The following is a 19190-nucleotide window of genomic DNA, read 5'->3' on the forward strand; positions in this document are numbered from 1 at the left end:
TCTTCCATTTGTACGAAAAAACAATTACGTCAAAATTTATTATCACTCTAAAAAACAATTTAATATAATAGAGGTATAATATTTTGGTTTGGATCATTCAAATTATTTATAATTAGACTATTGCTACATTAAAATGTTAAAAAATCACCCTCTATAAAATAAGGAGTTAGACCAATTGCTAATTAGACGGTCGAAATGTTCCATTTTTTCTTTATTTTCTACTCAACTTCATCTTAATTTTCTTAATCTACAATTACAAAATTACAATACTACAAAAATTCTACTACTTAAAAAAAAATTTACAGATTCTACAAATTCTACATCATTCGTTTTAATTTACAAAATCGCATCAATATCGAATTTCTTAGGCATCATCCAGGTTAGACGACTCCCGAATCTTCAGTGAGGCATTTCCAAAGAATCAAAACAAGGCGTCGACAATAATCGTGTATGACAAAAAAAAAATAAATGGCATGGCAGGTGTTAGTACAACAAATAAGAAAAAAAGGTGATAGGATAAAGTAAAATAAAAAAAGACCAAATAAAAGACGTTGATTCAAAAAATATGGAAAATGAAATGAAGAGTGAACCTACCTGGAGACACTGCGTGCCAGATGAAGCGCAGATGAGGGTGCGAGTGAATCTCGACGTTCGCATCGACACCGGTTGTACTGATGTGCGGGTTGTCTGGCGCGATAAATAGTCGTCGTCGTTGGGTGATGGCATTGCTGCTGCTGTTGTAAATGCTGTGGTTCACCATCTAGTCTGCAGTGCAATTCAATGTCGGGGACACTTCTGGTAGCGGGATCCTCATTGGTACCGCTTTCTTCACTGCCACCCAAACCAGAGACCGACAATTGCGGGGATGCAACTAGAAAGGTCGCCCGATCCTGACGCGTTAATACTGGTTTACCCTGATGAGATCCACTACTAACAACAACTGGCGGCGGTGGTCCACGGGTCAACAACGCAGCCGTTTCTTCGCTACTACCATATTCACCGCTATTACCACCCTCCTGTGATCCAGCGTTTCCGGTCGAGTTCATGGCTACTACACGGACATCCGGTTTCTCTTGCTCTCTCGCTAATTAGTCACGTCACCATCTCCTACAATATGCCAATGCGGATTTCTGTTTTATTATAGTTTATGTTATTCATTATGACAATTCATACATTACACAATTATATCGTCACAAAATTAGATTTTTTCATTTTTATTGCTTTTTAATTAAAACTTGCTTTTAATTTCACTGATGAAAAAATTAATTCGATTCGAAAAAAAAAAATTTTACCAAGAAAATAATATTGAATAATTGATAAACTTCAATCAAGAAAAATTTATGTTTAATAATTTCTTGGCATGATTCAAAGTAAAAAATTCTTCTGGATGATTTTCTTGGTTTAAAATTTTTTCTCTTGGATCAGGTTAATCTATATTATTAAGAGAATAAAAAAAAAAATTTGTGTCCAGGATAGTCATATGCTAAAATCGGTTTTTTTTTTAGTGAAATTTAGTGTCATTGCAAAGGTCTTGACTTGAATTTGTGCCTTTTCAAGGTTTCATATCATTCTCACCTATAGTTAATTTATGATGATAAGTATTTAGGCTGCATTCAAAAATAATCTATCTCTAGATACATAATTAAGAAATGACCTTGTATCTTGTGAACTATTGATATTTTTAAATATATAAACTCACCCTGACATTACACTCATTGAGACCTTTCATTTGAGTACCCACATCAATTTTTCATATATTTATATATATTATATATATGAATATATGAGAAATATATAAAAATGCATGTGGGTACTCAAATGAAAGCTCTTGATGAGTGTAACATCGAGATAAAATTATATTTTTAAAAACGTTAATATTTAAGAAAGTACAGTTCAACTTCACAAAAGTGATTATTTAATGAAGCAAAATTTTATTTATTAATAGCTCACAAGTTACGGCAATCACATAGTGACTGCAAGGTTGCTAGTTTTTTTTATCAGTCTAGTCGCTGATTTTAGAATTGAAATTTTTTCGCATCAGCTTAGGATTTTTTAAATTTATTATTTGTTAATAAATTCATTCGTTTTTTAACTTGGTATGACTGTTGTTATTGAATTGATTTTTTTTTTTAATATAGAAATATTTCATAATAAATCATATAAAATAGCTTTGACATTATCAAATTTTAGATATTATATTTAATTTGACTTTTTTTTTTCATGAAAAGAACTTTTTTGAATATAAATAATTTGTGAAAAAAACTAAATAAATGATTAAAAACCAATAATGTTAGTATTCATAATTATAAGGGTAATCTGCCAGTACATAAAACTATTTTCATTTTAGTTCAAAATATTACATGTTAGATTTTAATATAAACCGCTATAAAAAGAATTCTTTTTTTTTAAATTTAAGTTGATGAAATTTTCTTATATTCTTATCTAAAAAATTATAAATTAAATTCACCATGAACTTTTTTTTTACATTCTGAGCTGATGCATAAAAACATTTCATGGTTGTGTTAAAAATCAGCTAAAAACATTTTTTTATTCAAAAGCAATAAAACCAAAACAATATTTCTTATTTTTTATTATTCTTACATTTAATTCTAAATATTTATTAATTCCTGTTATATTATTTTGTGTATTTTTAATTAACTTTGGTACTTAAAATACACGTACATCAGACTGAAGACGTTTGACAACCTCGACAAACAGTAATAAGACGATGTAGATTGTAAGGGTTCGGGATGTTGTCAGAGTAGCATTGAGAATGATAAAAAGATCTTTAAACGAGTATTTGTACAGTATATAACCGCTGAATTATATTACATGTAAATTCATCGTTAGCTTGATAAATAGAGATAGTTGCATTTAAAATTAGATGAATTTGTGTCTGGAACTGAGAGAAAAAGAAATTAAAAGTAGAGAATTGAAAAAAAAAAGAGAAAAGAAAAGAGATAAAAAAATATTTGAGCACTGAAAAAAAAATATATATGCACAGAGAATGTTTTTATTCCTTTTTTGTGAAAAACTTTCATTCATTTTTTTATTTTAATGACATGCATTAATTGTTTGAAGCGATTGTTCTGTTGAATATTTTTTTTTTACTTTTTCATAATTATTATTATGGTATAGTTGTAAATGTCAGGTGTAGTGTAACCGGAATTCATGTGAATATTGAGGATTAGTGTTCTGTTATGTATAAATTTCAGTTTGGGTTGATTATATTACGGTTGCATCAAGTAGTTGAATAATATGAGTTGCAATAGATGTGTATTGCTCAATAAAGGATTATTTTTCATAGAACGAGTTGAAAGTTTATTTAAAATATTATATTTTATTTTATTTAAAGAAATTATTACTTTTAATGTGTGACTAATTAAAAGTTTTACGGCTTTTTAAGTAACCACTTTTATTGCGAATAGTATATATTTTTTATTTCAGCGTCGAGCAGCATCAAATAAATGGAATTATTTTTAATGCGTCTGTTAGGAGTATGCTCGTCTTTTTAACTACAATATACAGTAGAAAATTTTTTAAAGAACTCTTAATTATAAAATGGCTTGGTTAATTAATTTTTTACATCTCGTGATGCAGAAGCGTGTGCTTCATTGCGATTAGCATGAGTCTTATCCAACTGAAAAAAAAATTTGTTTGAACTAGACTAGTTATTTATGTACCTTGGGCGAGCCACGCGCCAATACGGTCGAGGTGATAAATATTTTCAGTAGGGATAGTATAAGGCTGAGGCCCGACAGGGCCGAGGCTTTATATCCCTGCTGCAAATAATTATCACCGAGACCGTATTTGCGCGTGGCTTACCCACGGTGCTTAAAAAATTTTTCGTCCTATGGCGGACGTATGCGGGTTTTTACGTGCAGGGGATACTCAATTTATAAATAAATAGCGTACGACGCCATAACCCTCTAATCCTCTAAATAAAAATACATGAAAGTCTTGAAGTTAGTCAAAGGTGCGCTTTTTAATTTAAAATGACAGTTGAAACGTAAGCTACTCGGCTGTATTGAGATTGGTGACACTTGCGTGACAGGCTGTGTTACAGGTCTACTCATAAAATCTCTACTCACAGCCATCAACGACATCTGCACTCAATTACATTTTTATTCAAAATAATCTTCATTCGGTCACAACTTTATTCATTCAAATCTTTACTCTGATTCAACTTTATTCAATATTATTTGCCTTCAGGTAGAACTTTAATCAGTTACAACCTTACTCAAATTCAACAGTAGTCAATTACAACTTTGCTCAGTTTCAATTGTATTCATTTTCAAGTCTATTCACAGAATTTTGAACTCAGTTACATCTCTATTCACAAAGAATTTATTCACTTACATTTGTAATCATTTACAACTGTAGTCACGTTCATCTCTACTCACAAATTTATGGTTAATTGATAATGTAAAAATTCGTGAGTAGAGATGAACCTGAGTACAGTTGTAAATGATTACAAATGTAAGTGAATAAATTCTTTGTGAATAGAGATGTAACTGAGTTCAAAATTCTGTGAATAGACTTGAAAATGAATACAATTGAAACTGAGCAAAGTTGTAATTGACTACTGTTGAATTTGAGTAAGGTTGTAACTGATTAAAGTTCTACCTGAAGGCAAATAATATTGAATAAAGTTGAATCAGAGTAAAGATTTAAATGAATAAAGTTGTGACTGAATGATGATTTTAAATAAAAATGTAATTGAGTGCAGATGTCGCTGATGGCTGTGAATAGAGATTTTATGAGTAGACCTGTAACACAGCCGCGTGACATTGTCCTCGACTGTATAAAGTTCTATACAGCCCAATAGATACTGGCGCGTACGCGTATTATTTACAAATTGAGTGTCGTCTGCGTGTAAAAATCCCCATACGTCTGCCTAGGACGAAAAAGTAAAGACATACCTTGAATGTAATGACTGGAAAATTAATTGTCTAGTATAAAAATTTTTTTTAAATTAAATAGACATGCGGTTAATTTGAAAATCCAACCAAAACCGAAAAAATTAATTAGACACAGGGAGATGACAATCATTTGAAGGCTTAAATATTTCGGAGGGAAATATTGAATATGTTTTATTTATAATAGTTTGAGGGACCGATGCCTTGGAAATAGCCGAGCAAGCTAAGCATATTTTATACGTTTGGTTTGTTCGAGGGACTCGAAATTTTCAAGTTGACGTCATAGGAATATCAATTTCTGCCTATTTTAAATAGCGACTTCTTATCGCGCGATTCGGAGAAATTCGGGAAAATTTATAGCCGCTTTTTTATGGTTTTTTTAACTTACCGTGCTCTATCAAATTAGTCTTAAAGTTTATTTTTTTTTTTTTATCAAAGGAATGAACAAGATCTGAAATATTATTAATTGCATAGCTTATTTTTTTTTTTTTTTTCAATACACATCGACGGTCTAATTAGAAATTTGTCTAACTCCTTATTTTTTAAAGGGTGATTTTTTAACATTTTGATGTAGCAATAATCCAATTATAAATTATTTGAATGATTCAAATCAAAATATTATACCTTTATTAGATATTCATGATATTAAATGGTTTTTTAAAGTGATAATAAATTTTAAACTAATTTTTTTTCTTGTGCAAATGGAAGATTCTCTAAAATGGAGTTAGACAATTTTCTAATTAGAACGTCGACATAGTTAATTATACAAAATAAAAAATTGAAAAATAATTCGGTATGTAAGCATATTATATACACAGTTAAAAATTTTGCGTCATTTTTTTGTACATAGATTGTGTTTAATGATACATGACGAGCGCAATAAAATAAAATTTTTAACAATGTAACATTCTGTAGTAAATATAAAATAGTCTCGGGCGAGTATTGTAAATTCAAGTCGACTGAGTTCTACACTTCAAACATATTTATCAAGCATTATTCTTCCTAATAATTGCTATAGATGATAATGTAAACCAGAAAAAATACAATCTTGAATCAACAAAAGTAGAAGTAAAGAAGTAATGTTAGTATCACTCCCGATAGCATTAAATGTTATAATCCGCTGTACCATTTTGTCATTTCAATTTGCTCGACATATTGCACGACTCATGATGCGAAGCATTTTGGCGGCTATTTTTATTATTATAGCCTTGTTAGTTCACGGAATCAAAATATTTTGCATACTATTGTCGAGATAATTTAATGGAGATTAATTTCATACTTTTTAAAAATTGATTTACTGCAATAGAATTGGAAAAAAACACCAAAATAGGTCAAAAAATTTTCCTGTCCGTCATGTGTGAAACCCGGAAACACTGTAACTTGTGAAAAAATCCATTATTTAAGTTAAATTTTTTTTTTTAAAATTCTAATCGACGATTGTAGGTCACTGAATGCGAATGGTTAATTGATTCAGTGTCGTTTAATTACAATTAATAAAAAACGAAAACTACAAGACTGTATATCTATATATATCCACGTAAAATTAACATGGATAGTGATACATCTATATCTATAGATATTATGTACATTTTATTCCACCAGGGGCGCTTGTGCAGTACCTTCCTACTACAGCTGTTTTTTCGGCAATTAATTTTGAACGACTTAAGTTTTTTTTTTTTTTTTTTTTTATATTTCATAATTAAATGAGCATTATGAGTCGTGTACTTTTGGATTTTCCAAACTTTTTTATACTGTCATAAAATAGAAAAAAAAAAATCAAAATCTACGACTAATTAAATGTAGCAGGAAGTCGATAACCGGTCCACTTTCAATATCAGGCCAATTAATCGATCCAATTACAATAATTTGGATAGTAAAAATAGATTCATTGATTTCATAGACAAGCGTTTTTATTGTTTATTTTTTCTTTTTTTAAGCAGTTCAATTGCGTTAATTTAATTGTTAGAGTTGTAAGGTTCAAATAATAAAAATAATAAAATGTGAAGAGAATCAGTTCAGTAGCCTTAGGAGTAACTTTGATAACATTTCCAATCAGTGAAGAATAAAAGGATGCTGAGTGCTTATTGAGTCACACCGACAGCTGCAGATACTGCTAGAGAAGTTTATTTTGATGGAGATTTTTACAGAGTTTTATTATTATTATTATTATTATTATTATTATTATTATTATTATTATTATTATTAATAATTTTTTATTTATTAATTAATCATCAGACGTTGATCAATTTGCATTGATGATTCTCTGTACACTTTTTGCAGTAGTCGTGGTTCTAATAAGGATGTTAATTTGATTAATATGTTATAGAGAACTATTAAAAGAAACATATGGAATTTTAATGCAAAAGAAAATGATAAAATTATTGAAAATCTCAAGAAATTTAACTGCGCTTCGTATATTAATTTTGTTAAATTTCTTGAGATTTTCAACAATTTTATCATTTTCCATTTCATTAAAATTCCAAACGTTTCTTTTACTAGTTCTCCATAAATTAATATACAAGGTGCATTTCCTAAAAAGATGTCTTCAGTTGAATTTACGATCGAAAAGTTTTAGATTCAGCTATACATAAGATCAAGAGAGTCAACAATATATAAGAAACCACAACTACTTCAAAAAGTGTACAGAGAATTATCAATGGATATTGTTCAACGTCTAACAATGTTCTGGATTGCCTATTAATTAAAACAACAACAACAACAACAACAACAACAACAACAACAACAATAATAATAATAATCGGAGTTATTGAACAAAATATCACAATATTATTATAAACAATAGTTTAAAGAAACTAGATTGCCTATTAATTTAGAAAAATATATCATCATCACCAGTTATAAGTACTGAAAATTGTTACAAAAAATAAATTTATTATAGTTAATATATTATGACAATAATAATGAATATATACATGTAGATATGTCCATCTCTAAAATGTATTGAGTATCTAGTTATAGTATAGCAAACAAAGTGTTAGGGTGGAAGTAGGCCAGCTTGATTATACACTGCAGATATCAAGGTTCGCTGACAGGCTGGTGTAATAGACAGATCTATGTGTGTTACTATTATGATTATTATCATAGTAAACGCCTACATTTGACCCGTATCAATACACAACCAAAGCTCTCGACTAAACTCGATTCAACCTGAGTGTAATTCAAGGGTGAGTGTTCGATATAAACTCTTTTCAGGAAAGTTGTACGGGTGGAAATTCACACAACTTCATTCTGGCTTATCCGGCTTTATTCTTTTCAAACTCTCTCAGACTATGAACACTTATTTTGTATCAATGCAGTTCAAATGATTGAAAAATCCATACTTAGTTTAAAAAATTTGTAGCTTCCCATTGAAAAAATCTTTCCAAACTAATTTATTAATGGAAACATTTTTAAGGTTAAAGAACTTAGAGAATACAATTATAAAACGAACTATAAACATTATTATAAAAAGTTGTGCAATAAACGAGTAGTTAAAAGTTGTAAAAAAGAATTTGTAAGATTAACCAACTTTCAATGTTTGCAAGTACTTTTAATCCTAAACAGTAATCGCTTGATTATTTCTCTTTTCTTCAGAATTGTTTCGTACGTGAAAAAAATTGAGAGTTTGGATTAATGAAGTTAAGAACAAACTTAGGAAATGTTAAACTGTAAAATTTAACTATTCAACTGAAATGAAGAGCCGTAGTAGAATACAAACAGTTCATCTAAAATTTTCCGCGGATAAGTAGGGGAGGGTGGGGCAGAGCAGCCCCCTTAAGCCGGTTTTTCCTTTCTGTGGCTTTTAACCATCAAACTCCTTTATTTTCCGTCTATTTTGAATGAATCAGTCAAAATTTTGCCAAAAATCGAAAAAAAAAATTTTTTTTTCCTGGGGCACAACGGCCCCCTCCCTTAAAAATCATATAAAAAAAATTTTTTTTTTTTACTGAAGCCATTACTAATTATCACCAAATCTAGAGATTCTCCTCCCGGAAAACGTCGTCGAAGGAAAACCACGATCCTTACGAGTCTTGAGTATCGCCGAGAACTCAAAGAAAAAGAAAATCAAAATGAAGGAAAAAAAAGTCCTCAGTTCAACAAAAAAAAATTAAATTAAAACCAAAAAATTTGAAAAAAAAAAAAAAAAAAAACCATTCAAAATATAAAAAAGATGATTGCCATTGTCTTTATTGCAATGGAATTTACTCAGAATCCATAGTCATGGATTCAGTGTAAAAATTGTAATAAATGGTCTTATAATTCTTGCGCAAGTATTGGTGAAGATTATTCTGACGAATATGTCTGTGGTCATTGCGAATTATCGTACATTCATTAAATTATCTCGATGTGATTTCCTAATTATCGAACATTTATGTTTCATGTTTTATTCCAAAAGTTTAATTTTTGTCAACGTTTAATAAAAAAATTATTATAAATTTTATTGTTAAGCTGTTAATTAGTTTCAAATAGATAGTAATTAATAATATAATTAATTCCTTTTATCGCACTTAAAGGTTTTAAACCTACGTACAAGAAAAAAAATACAGAGATGTTATTTAGCAATGAATTGGTTACATTAGTTTACATTGATTGAAATCACACTTTGAGTTTTCAGATTGAGCTTTTAAAATACGTAATATCTTGAACCAGATATTTTTTTTTTTTCTATATTTTCATCAATTCAAAATTAAAAATATGAATCGCGTACACGGAAAAAAAGTGGCTTTAAAATCTCATCAGGTGATACAAAAATTGTATCACCTGTGAAGTCAACGGAGGTGATGCTAAATTTACGCCACCTGGTGATACAATTTTTGTATCTAATGTATTTTAAATGGGACTAACTTAACGGTAATATTCGTATCCTCAAACCTTGAAATAAATTTTTCAAGACAATATTCTTTTAGCATTGAACATACAAAGTCATCGGCCATGTTATTTTCACGTTTTTTTTTATAACAAATTCTTAATAAATAAAAAAATACATACGACACAAAACATCAACAATAAATATAACCTATGCAATATTCAGGCGCATGCATGTAGCGCACTCATAATTTACTTCACTGTGATGTGGAATCTTCATCACGGTGATACAATATTTGTATCACCTCAAACCAAAACTAACGTCACTCGGACAATCGGATTTTACATCATTAGTGATGCAATTTTTAAATCATCTTTTTTTTTCCGTGTAGAGTAAAACGTCCTTGGAGAAAGTCTTTGGCTTCGCCTCGGTTGACTATAACATGTGATCTGAGCCATTTCTTACTTTCCCTCCCTAGGGGTGAAATCTACTATTTTTCGTTGCAATTTGTTTTTCAAGTGGTCCATTATGCTTCACATATCACATATTGGCCCAAAATATCATAAAAACATTATAGAGGTCATAACTTGACGGAAAATAAAAAAAAAATTAGAAAAACGATTGACCCTGAAGGCCATCCCTGCAACTTCCCGCTAATTCCATACCTAGGCGCTTAAAATTTCACTTATGACGTTTTCGAGCTCTTCGAGCTCAAAAATACAATTTATGTGTTATTTTAAGTTTTCCGAGCTCAAAAGTCTTATCAAAATTCGATGAAACACGATTTTTCTTATTTTAAAACTGCTGTAACTTTTTAATAAATCAACCGATTTTCACGCGGTAGGCGGCGATCGATGTGGTTTTTTGAGCCCTATAAATGATTCCGAACAAAAAAATTGATCTGATGAAAAATTTCGGAGTTATTACAAAAAAACACGTTTTTCGATTTTTTTCGACAACGATATCTCACGAACGCATTAACCGATTCTGACGCTCTATGTGGCGATCAATGCGGGATTTTAAGGTTAAGATCTGATTAGTTTTTGAAGTTGATCGGTTCAGCCAATTCGGGGATATTTAAAAGAAATGAAAAAAAAAAAACAACTTTTTTTGTCACTTTTTTCCAATTTCTCGAAATCTACTGGTCCGAATCGGTTCCAACTTACACTCTCTTAAATCGAAATAGTGACTATAGTGAATATTTACTATTTTTACAGTGCATAGTAAATCACTTATTCAAATAGTGGTATACTTTTCACTACTAAATAGTGAATAGTCACTATTTCATAGTCGAAAGTCACTATTTCGATTTAAGAGAGCAGAAAATCTAAGTTTGGCGAAGCCTTTTCGAATAACACCAACCACGATGAAATCAGTCAAGCCGTTCAAAAGTTACGAGAGGTTTACATACACACACACACATACACACACACACACATACATACAGACGTACGGACATCATCGTGAAAATAGTCAGGAAAGCTTCCTAGGACCTCGAAACGTCGAGATCCGATGAAAACTCGATTTTCGAAAAACGGGGTAAAAACAATAACTAACCTCGATACTTTTGTACGCTAGATGTATTCCGAGTACTATCGTGCCGACCATAAAGAGAATTGAAAGGACGGCCGCGGCAACTATGAATGCTATTTGTGTTGACTTCATTATTTTGAAATTAAAAATGTTTTAACTTGAATAAGTAGATATTCTTTCTTCTAATATATAATAAAAAATTATGAAAAAATTTAATAGGGGAAGGGGGGGGGGCAAAATGGGCCCCCTAAAATTTTCAATATCCAAAAATATTTGGGGGCAAAATGGGCCCCCAACACTTTCAACTCTCGAAGTGTTTGGGAGGTATAAACTTTTGAACGGCTTTATTGATCGGGTCGAGATAGGTGGCGATCTTTAAGCTCGGAGAGCACAAAATAACATGAAAATCATATTTTTGAGCTCAAAAAGCTCAAAAACAAAATAAGTGAAATGTTGAGCGCTTAGATATTGGAGTGAGCGGGAAGTTGCTGGAACGGCCTCTAGGGTCTACCGTTTTCCTAATTTGTTTTTTAGAATATATGAATTAGCATGAATAAAATGACTTAAGAATGAATCATTCGTCGCAATATAATAAAACATTTGATGAAACATTTTTTCATTGCATTCATTAACATTGAATGAATAAGCAAGACTTAAAATTTATGAAATTGTATTGTATTGTATTGTGTTTATTAATATGCCAAGGCAATTAGCCGAATGGCAAGAAATTTTAAATAGTTGTGTTTACAATAATAGCATACAAAATTAATTTAACATAATTTTTACATAACATAAGTGTAGATATGATGAATTATAAAATACATTACATGATTTCGGTGTAATTTATTAGACTACATAAATTTAATAATAAACTTAAAGTTTAATGACTTTTGGATCTTACTAAGATAATTACACAGATTTACTAATTTGTAATACAAAATATCAATAATGACTAGGCAAGCTAATTTAAAATGAAGAAGCTACTGAAAAATCCAGTTCAAGTAGATAATCGAACATCTTTACTTTAAATACTTCTAAACTATTAGCATTTACAATTTCTGCAGTCAAATTTTGCCATAATTGTATTGCAGTGACTACAAAAGAGTTTTCTAGAGCGAAAGTAGAATATTTTGGCAGTTCAAAATTTACATTGTTCATTTTGCTTGCCAATCTTTCAGAGCGTCTAGCTTCATCTTCAATAAATAGTTCCCTAAGAAATTTAATGAATATTATAGAAGCTTTGGGTGTCTAAATTTTCGACACTAAAATTAGCCAACATTTGACCATTTTTTAAAAAAATATCTAGCATACTTTTTACAATAAGTTACAATTGTAGACAACTTTCCCGTAAGTTTTCAAACTGAAAAACCTGCAGATTTGAAAATTGTCCTATAGGTTGTTTTTTTTATCTCTTCCAAATCCTTTTTTTGGAAATTATTAATTCTTAAAACAAAAAATCGAAAGTTTCATTCTTTGATATTCATTTGGAGTTTGTAAATTTACTCTAAAAATAATTTTTCCATCAGCGTTAAAATATCGTTATTAGTTACCGTAAATTCAAAAGATAAGTCATCACATTTTTTCCTGGTTCTCTAATATAAATACAATTTCACATTTATTACAACAGAAATAAAATGTAATCTTTAGATAGAATCTCCAATATCCGTATCACTCAATCTATCATCCGTCATTATCATTATCAGTACTTGTCATAAATATTATCATTTTCATTTTTATTACTATATCACAACCGAGGAATGCAAGCATTAAATATGAATCAATCATCTAGACTAATGCGTGTATTTTCAATAAGCCTCGTGATTATTGGATATTTTAAGATGCTTTTTACGTTGATTTTTTTTTTTTTTTTATTAATCGAGTATCGTCGACTTTTTTGAACTTAATCTGAATAGATAAAATATAAAAATTATTTCTAATATTTAACCTTTGTTTATTCAAATGATTACTGATTCTGAACCCCTCTTGAAAAATCTTGGAAGCTCTACCTCTCATATCACGATATAAGTCTGTATAATATCACAATAATATAAATATAATTTATGATGAAAGATAAAACAAAGTTTTTTGCTACAGGCTCTTGGAATAAATATAATTACAAAAAAATTTCAAATTGTTTATCAACATTTTGGCTTAATATTTTTTTAAATCTCAGATTTTAAAAACTGTATACAGATAATTTATGATTCAAGCAACACCATAAGAAAGTTTTTTAATTATAAAGTTTACTTTATTGGATAAATGTATCAATACTTAACGAGTTGTCTAAGTTATGAATTTTTAAATAGAAATAATTAATTAAATGTTGCTTCGAGAGTGCAGTTAATCTAAGAAACTTATCAATTAATAATTCGTAATTTCACATTTCGGTAAGCTGAAAATTATTTAGAAAATATCGCTAAAAGCTTGTAATAAAATTTATGATCTAATTTATTCAAGGTGAAATGTAATATTTTCCTGAAAATTATTATCACGCCCTCGAAACTTATAGGAAGTAAATTAATAACTTTAAAATTTAGTGGAAGTCTTCAGGTATTTCATTAAACATGTTTATGCTTATATTAGTTCTGAATAATTAAATTCTTTGAAGAATTTAACGTATACGAATATATTCGAGTTGAAATTCAAGTTTTGTGTTTATATTTTAGTTAAATAAAATTCGTTTGAAATTAGACAAATATTTTGCAATAACTAATTGAATATTAATTTGAATTTTTTTTATATCGATGTTAATAAATCATAAAAATTTATTTCACTGCATTACAAATTAAAAATATGAAGGTATCAATATATCAAATCGCAACTCAACAAATACTATAAAAATGTTTATCAATATTTTATTCAAATTTATATGAATAAATAAAACCGATGACAAATAAAATATGAGCTGTCGATAGAAATTCCGCGTGAAAAAATTTTCTGACACAGCCATGCATGTTCTAATATGACCATATCGACGTTCTAATTAGCAAATTGTCTAACTCCATTTTAAAAAATCTTCTATTTGTACGAAAAAAACAATTAGTTCAAAATTTATTATCACTTTAAAAAACCATTTAATATTATTAATATCTAATAGAGATATAATATTTGGGTTTGAATCATTCAAATAATTTATAATTCGATTATTACTACATCAAAATATTAAAAAATTACCCTTCAAAAAAATAAGGAGAGACAAATTGCTAATTAGACCGTCGATATATAGCTTGATCTAGTCATATATGGCCATATCCGGCTACGTATAAAAGTAAAGAAGTATTTTTTTTTCTTTTTTTTTTTAAATGAATCAACATGCTTTTTGAAACAAAATTTCGTTTAGTACTCGATTAAAATCAATAGAAAATAAGTCCTTTAAGAAAGTTGAAAAAAATTAATTTTTATTTTATAACGTAACAAAATAACTTAACTCTCTAGTAATAAGACAATTTAGCGATCATGCGCGCTCTGTCGGAGATTTTCAACACTAATTTTAATAATGGGTCATGTATAGACATCAAATTTTCTGATATGGCCACGACAGAAAAAATTTTCTCACGGGTCTTTAAATCAAATTAACTTTTCACTAATAAATAAAGAATCACTTGACAAATTCAATTCTCATACATAAACCCTGTATAATTTACAATCTGAAACAATTTACACGCACTTAAATCCAATATATCACTTTCCGCCACCAAAAACAGAAAATGATGGATTTTCGGTGATTAATTTGATGTTTTTTTGTTATATTAATAACCAAGAGAAGCGGAGTAAAAAAAAAACAGTGAGTCAGGTATTTTCTCTAAGTCAATAAAGAACAGCCAATAGAACGCGGAAAATTTACCCTCTATATTCTTTCTTCTTTACCATCAAAATGCAATAATATAACTAAAAGAGACAAGCCCTTTTTTTATTGGTTTCACTTTTAGCGCTGAGTGTTTCTATTCTTTTTGTTCTATTTCCATTTATTTAGCGCGGAAAAATGTTACGATATCACAAATCGCGCTGAACGTTTTATTTTTAACCTTTTACTGTAGATTATAAATTTACGATGATTTTTCACGAAGATAGCCTCAATCAATAATTTTAAATGAGCCAATTTAGAAGAATCATTGTGCATAGTTGATAGGTTAGATAAAATGGTTAATCTTTTATTGGATTTTATACTTTATTCGACTTGAAACCGATGTTTTAAATTATTCGATGCTTTAAAAAATGTAAATTTCATTATTTATATTGAAGGATGAAGAAATAAAAAAAATAAAACAATTACGCAGATAAATATTTAAAATATGAATGAAGGATTTAATAAAGAGGAAAAGAACGGGGAAAAATGGAGCGTGGAATCGACATTTCTTTAATCATAATGACGTTTGATAAGTGAAGGAAGTTTTTGCTTTTATATTTATTCTTCATTGACTATCCTCTTAGTTATCAACGCTCTCATAACTTCATTCTCACCCGGCACTTATCAAGAACAATTGTGCAGTTGAGTGAACGTGAAAAGTGACCATAAAAAAATTCTACCATCAATTTACTTTTATCTTTTGTTCTAACATCAAGTTTTTTTTTTTTTTTTTTTTTTTTTTTTTTAACCAAAAAAATTAGAAAAACATGATAATTCAATTAGTGATCAATCATCGAAATAAATAATCGAGCGTCACTTTAGTAATTTTTTATTTAATTAACAAAGTCTCACAAACAGAAACATTAGGGTGATTCAAAAAAATTAATTTTATTTTATATTTTAAGTCTCCTATGAAAATATGTTAGTTTATTATCTATTTTTTTATGAAAATTTTTAAAAAATTTCCAAAAACGTCGAAAATTAAATTTTTTCGTTTCAAATTTTTTATTTCGTCATTATATTATTTTTTAAGTTGAAAATTAGATACATATAGAAAATTTCAATATTTTGATATAGTAGAATGACGAAAAAAAAAGAATAAAAATAAAAATTTTAATTTTTGACGACTTTGGAAATTTACAAAAATTGTGAGTACCTTATAAAAAAATTTTCTTTGAGCTAATCAAATTTACTTCCATCATTTTTTCTTGGCTAAAATTACATCCACAGAAATAGAATGAAACCATATATTTATTCTTGATGAGTCGAAGAAACTTTTTAAAAAATTTAGTTACCATTTATTTAACCGATTAGGATCATTTGTTTGCAAATATAGTATTACTAATGCATTACAGAAGGTATGTAAGTGATATTCGAAGACATTCCCCTCGGATCCGCTTCTGTGGGGTGGAAAGTTTGCGGATACCATGTACAAGGGATAGTAGCTCGTACTTTCGCGTGACTCTGACACTTCAGAAAAGACAATTTAGGTCGAGCCCATAAAATTCATGTGACAAGTTGAGCTGCATCAAAATATCAAGATCTCATTATCTTTATGTGAATCTTGTTATATTATTGTGCCGTTTCCCTATAAATTATGTTAAATTTAAATTTGAATAATATAACATCGCAATAATATTGTTCTTGTTCCGTAACTTTGTATTTTATCAGAGTGAAATACCGAATTAAGTAAACGGCGTATTTTTCACCAAGTGAAGATCCCTTCAAGAATATCATAAGTTCAATTTAAAACTGTGGAATATGATAATACCTCTCTTGAATTTTACATAGTAATGTTTCAAAATTTATGACCTTAAGTTAGTGTCAAATCAAGCAAATTCACTTTTTTGTACTTTTATTATTATTAAAAAAAAAAAATTATCTTGAAAGAAAAGCTCAAAACGCTTATAAATTTATTACTTAGTTATTTTTTAATTCTTTGAGCTCAAAAGGCGGAAAATGTTTTTAAAGCATTTTTAAAAATTTTTAAATTATCTTTTAAACTTAACTTTTGATTTTATTCTTATGTCTGAAAATTAGTAGTTTTCAAAGCGGGAAACAAAAAAAAGTCAGTTTTGTTAGTTTTTAACTTTTTGCGATCAACTTTATTTATAACCATACATACTGTTGCATTCCAACTTTTTAATGAGTAAAAATAATGTACAAAGGAGTAGTTTGTAACTATCTTTCAGAAAAGTATCGAAAAGTTAGCATTAAAGCGATACATAAGTAGTTAATTTAAAACTAAAAACGTGTTTAGCTTTAAAAAATTTATAAAAATTCAAAGATCCAGCTTATTCAGTCTCTTAACTTTCTGCTACTTAGTTACAAAAGTTTCTAGCTTAGCCCGTATCCGGTAAAGAGAAAAATAAAGAGAACAAAGCCAGAAATAAAGAGAAGAATATTTAAAGTCCTAACTCAAAGTAAAACTAAATTTACATATTCATGACTTTTGTACCTAATTAACAGTATACCTATTCACATAAGATTTTAATGAAACACACTAGTGTTCTTACTTCAGATGCTTTCATGCAAATATTTAAAATTACATACAATTTAAAGTATTTCAATGGATGTAATTAAAGCTGAATTTTTTGCAACTCTACTGGCTATATAAACTCAAAAGTTTCCCGTTGAATAATTTTAGGATGGTACAAGTCCAAGTAAATTGTATCTGCGCTCATGATCTTGTAAATAATTGTGTGACAAAGCTTTTAGTAAAAAGCTTTTTGAAAAGGAAATAGTTGCAAAAAAAGACGCATCAATTATTAGAGTTTCAGAGATGCTGAATGATTAAACCTTTCATGAACTTTGAACCTTTGTGAGGACAAAGTTGTTGTGTTCTAGAAATGTCAGACAGTTTGTAAACGTCTTTATCGAGGCTCGTCACGAACTACTAATGTAAAGTATCTTTTAGAAGCTTCAAGCGGATGTAGAAGATTTTTATACAAAGAAAAAACAATAAGAATTATTTCCACTTTGGCATAAAGAAAATTTCTATATTTACCTAAAAATTTTTCCTATACTTATATGAGAAAAAGTTCTATTTTAAGATAGAGAAATTCTTAGGGTATTTAGGAAAAATTTGCGATTCACTAAAATCTACAAACTACCCTGTTTAGATTATTATGTAGAAGTGGAAGTAATATTAGTTTGAAGGCTCTTGACTTAAATTAAGTAAAAATTATTTCAATCAATTTAACAATTTCTTGAGCTAAGAAAACACTTTCTTGAAAATTTTCAAGAACATAAATTCTTGTATCAAGCAGATTTTCTTAATAAAAGTATTTTTTTTTCTCAGCGTTTAACCCACAAACTTAAAGTATTATTGAAAAATTACTCTCTTTATGCTTTAAATTCGCTTGATTTTAAGCTTCAGAACTATTTCAAGTCTTTGATTTGTGATTTATTGAAAAATATAGATCCTACTAACTTGTTCCAAAAGTTCAAATTATTCTTACGAACGTATTGTCTCAAAAAAATAGAATAAGAATCCGATATATTTCTTGTCATTAAAATAAGTGAGATCATTTTAATTCCTTGTTTTTGATAATCGACGAAAATTTCACACGAAGAGTTAGCATGACGGTTTGAAGCGTGTTCTTCTGACATATCTTTTCAGTGATTGAAGGGTAGAACATTTAATCGAATTCGAAGTACGGCATTGTGAAAAGGAAACTGATACGATTCCAGAGCAATTTTCTGAGGCATTCACTTAAAAAGTCTATTCGAATTTCAAATCTCGGGGTATTGATTGGTTTGTCCGTATGTTTAAATGTATGTAATCACAATCACGACTCAATTTAAGAGACAAAATCGATTCTTTTCGTATAAATTTGCATTATTTGATAAACCAGATTATGTGAGATTAGAAGCGAGTATGGTTGCGAATTTGGTTTATCCATTTTTGACTTTAAAGACCGATCATAGCTTTTTAAGCTGCAAAGCCAGACAACTCTATGTCAATTCCATCCGAAGCTTTTGCAAATACTCTACCATAGTAATTTATTCAGCCGATAGTCGCTCGAACATCAAGAATCAGCATAACTGCGGTTTAACACGTCGATTTGTATATCTCTTTAAA

At 28.9% G+C, this 19190-nt stretch overlaps 1 protein-coding gene across 2 annotated transcripts in view; it reads right to left on the minus strand.

Annotated features, from left to right (window-relative positions):
- Positions 1-19190, minus strand: part of LOC123260754 (small conductance calcium-activated potassium channel protein) — a 230617-nt gene that overhangs the window by 187477 nt on the left and 23950 nt on the right. For both annotated transcript variants that reach the window (XM_044722044.1, XM_044722045.1), the window contains exon 2: positions 595-1107. In XM_044722044.1, the coding sequence (XP_044577979.1) occupies positions 595-1046 (452 nt within the window). In that variant the 5' untranslated portion in view covers positions 1047-1107. The remainder of the gene's footprint in view (positions 1-594; positions 1108-19190) is intronic.

Source organism: Cotesia glomerata, linkage group LG3 (assembly GCF_020080835.1).
Source record: "Cotesia glomerata isolate CgM1 linkage group LG3, MPM_Cglom_v2.3, whole genome shotgun sequence".
Classification (NCBI taxonomy): domain Eukaryota; kingdom Metazoa; phylum Arthropoda; class Insecta; order Hymenoptera; family Braconidae; genus Cotesia; species Cotesia glomerata.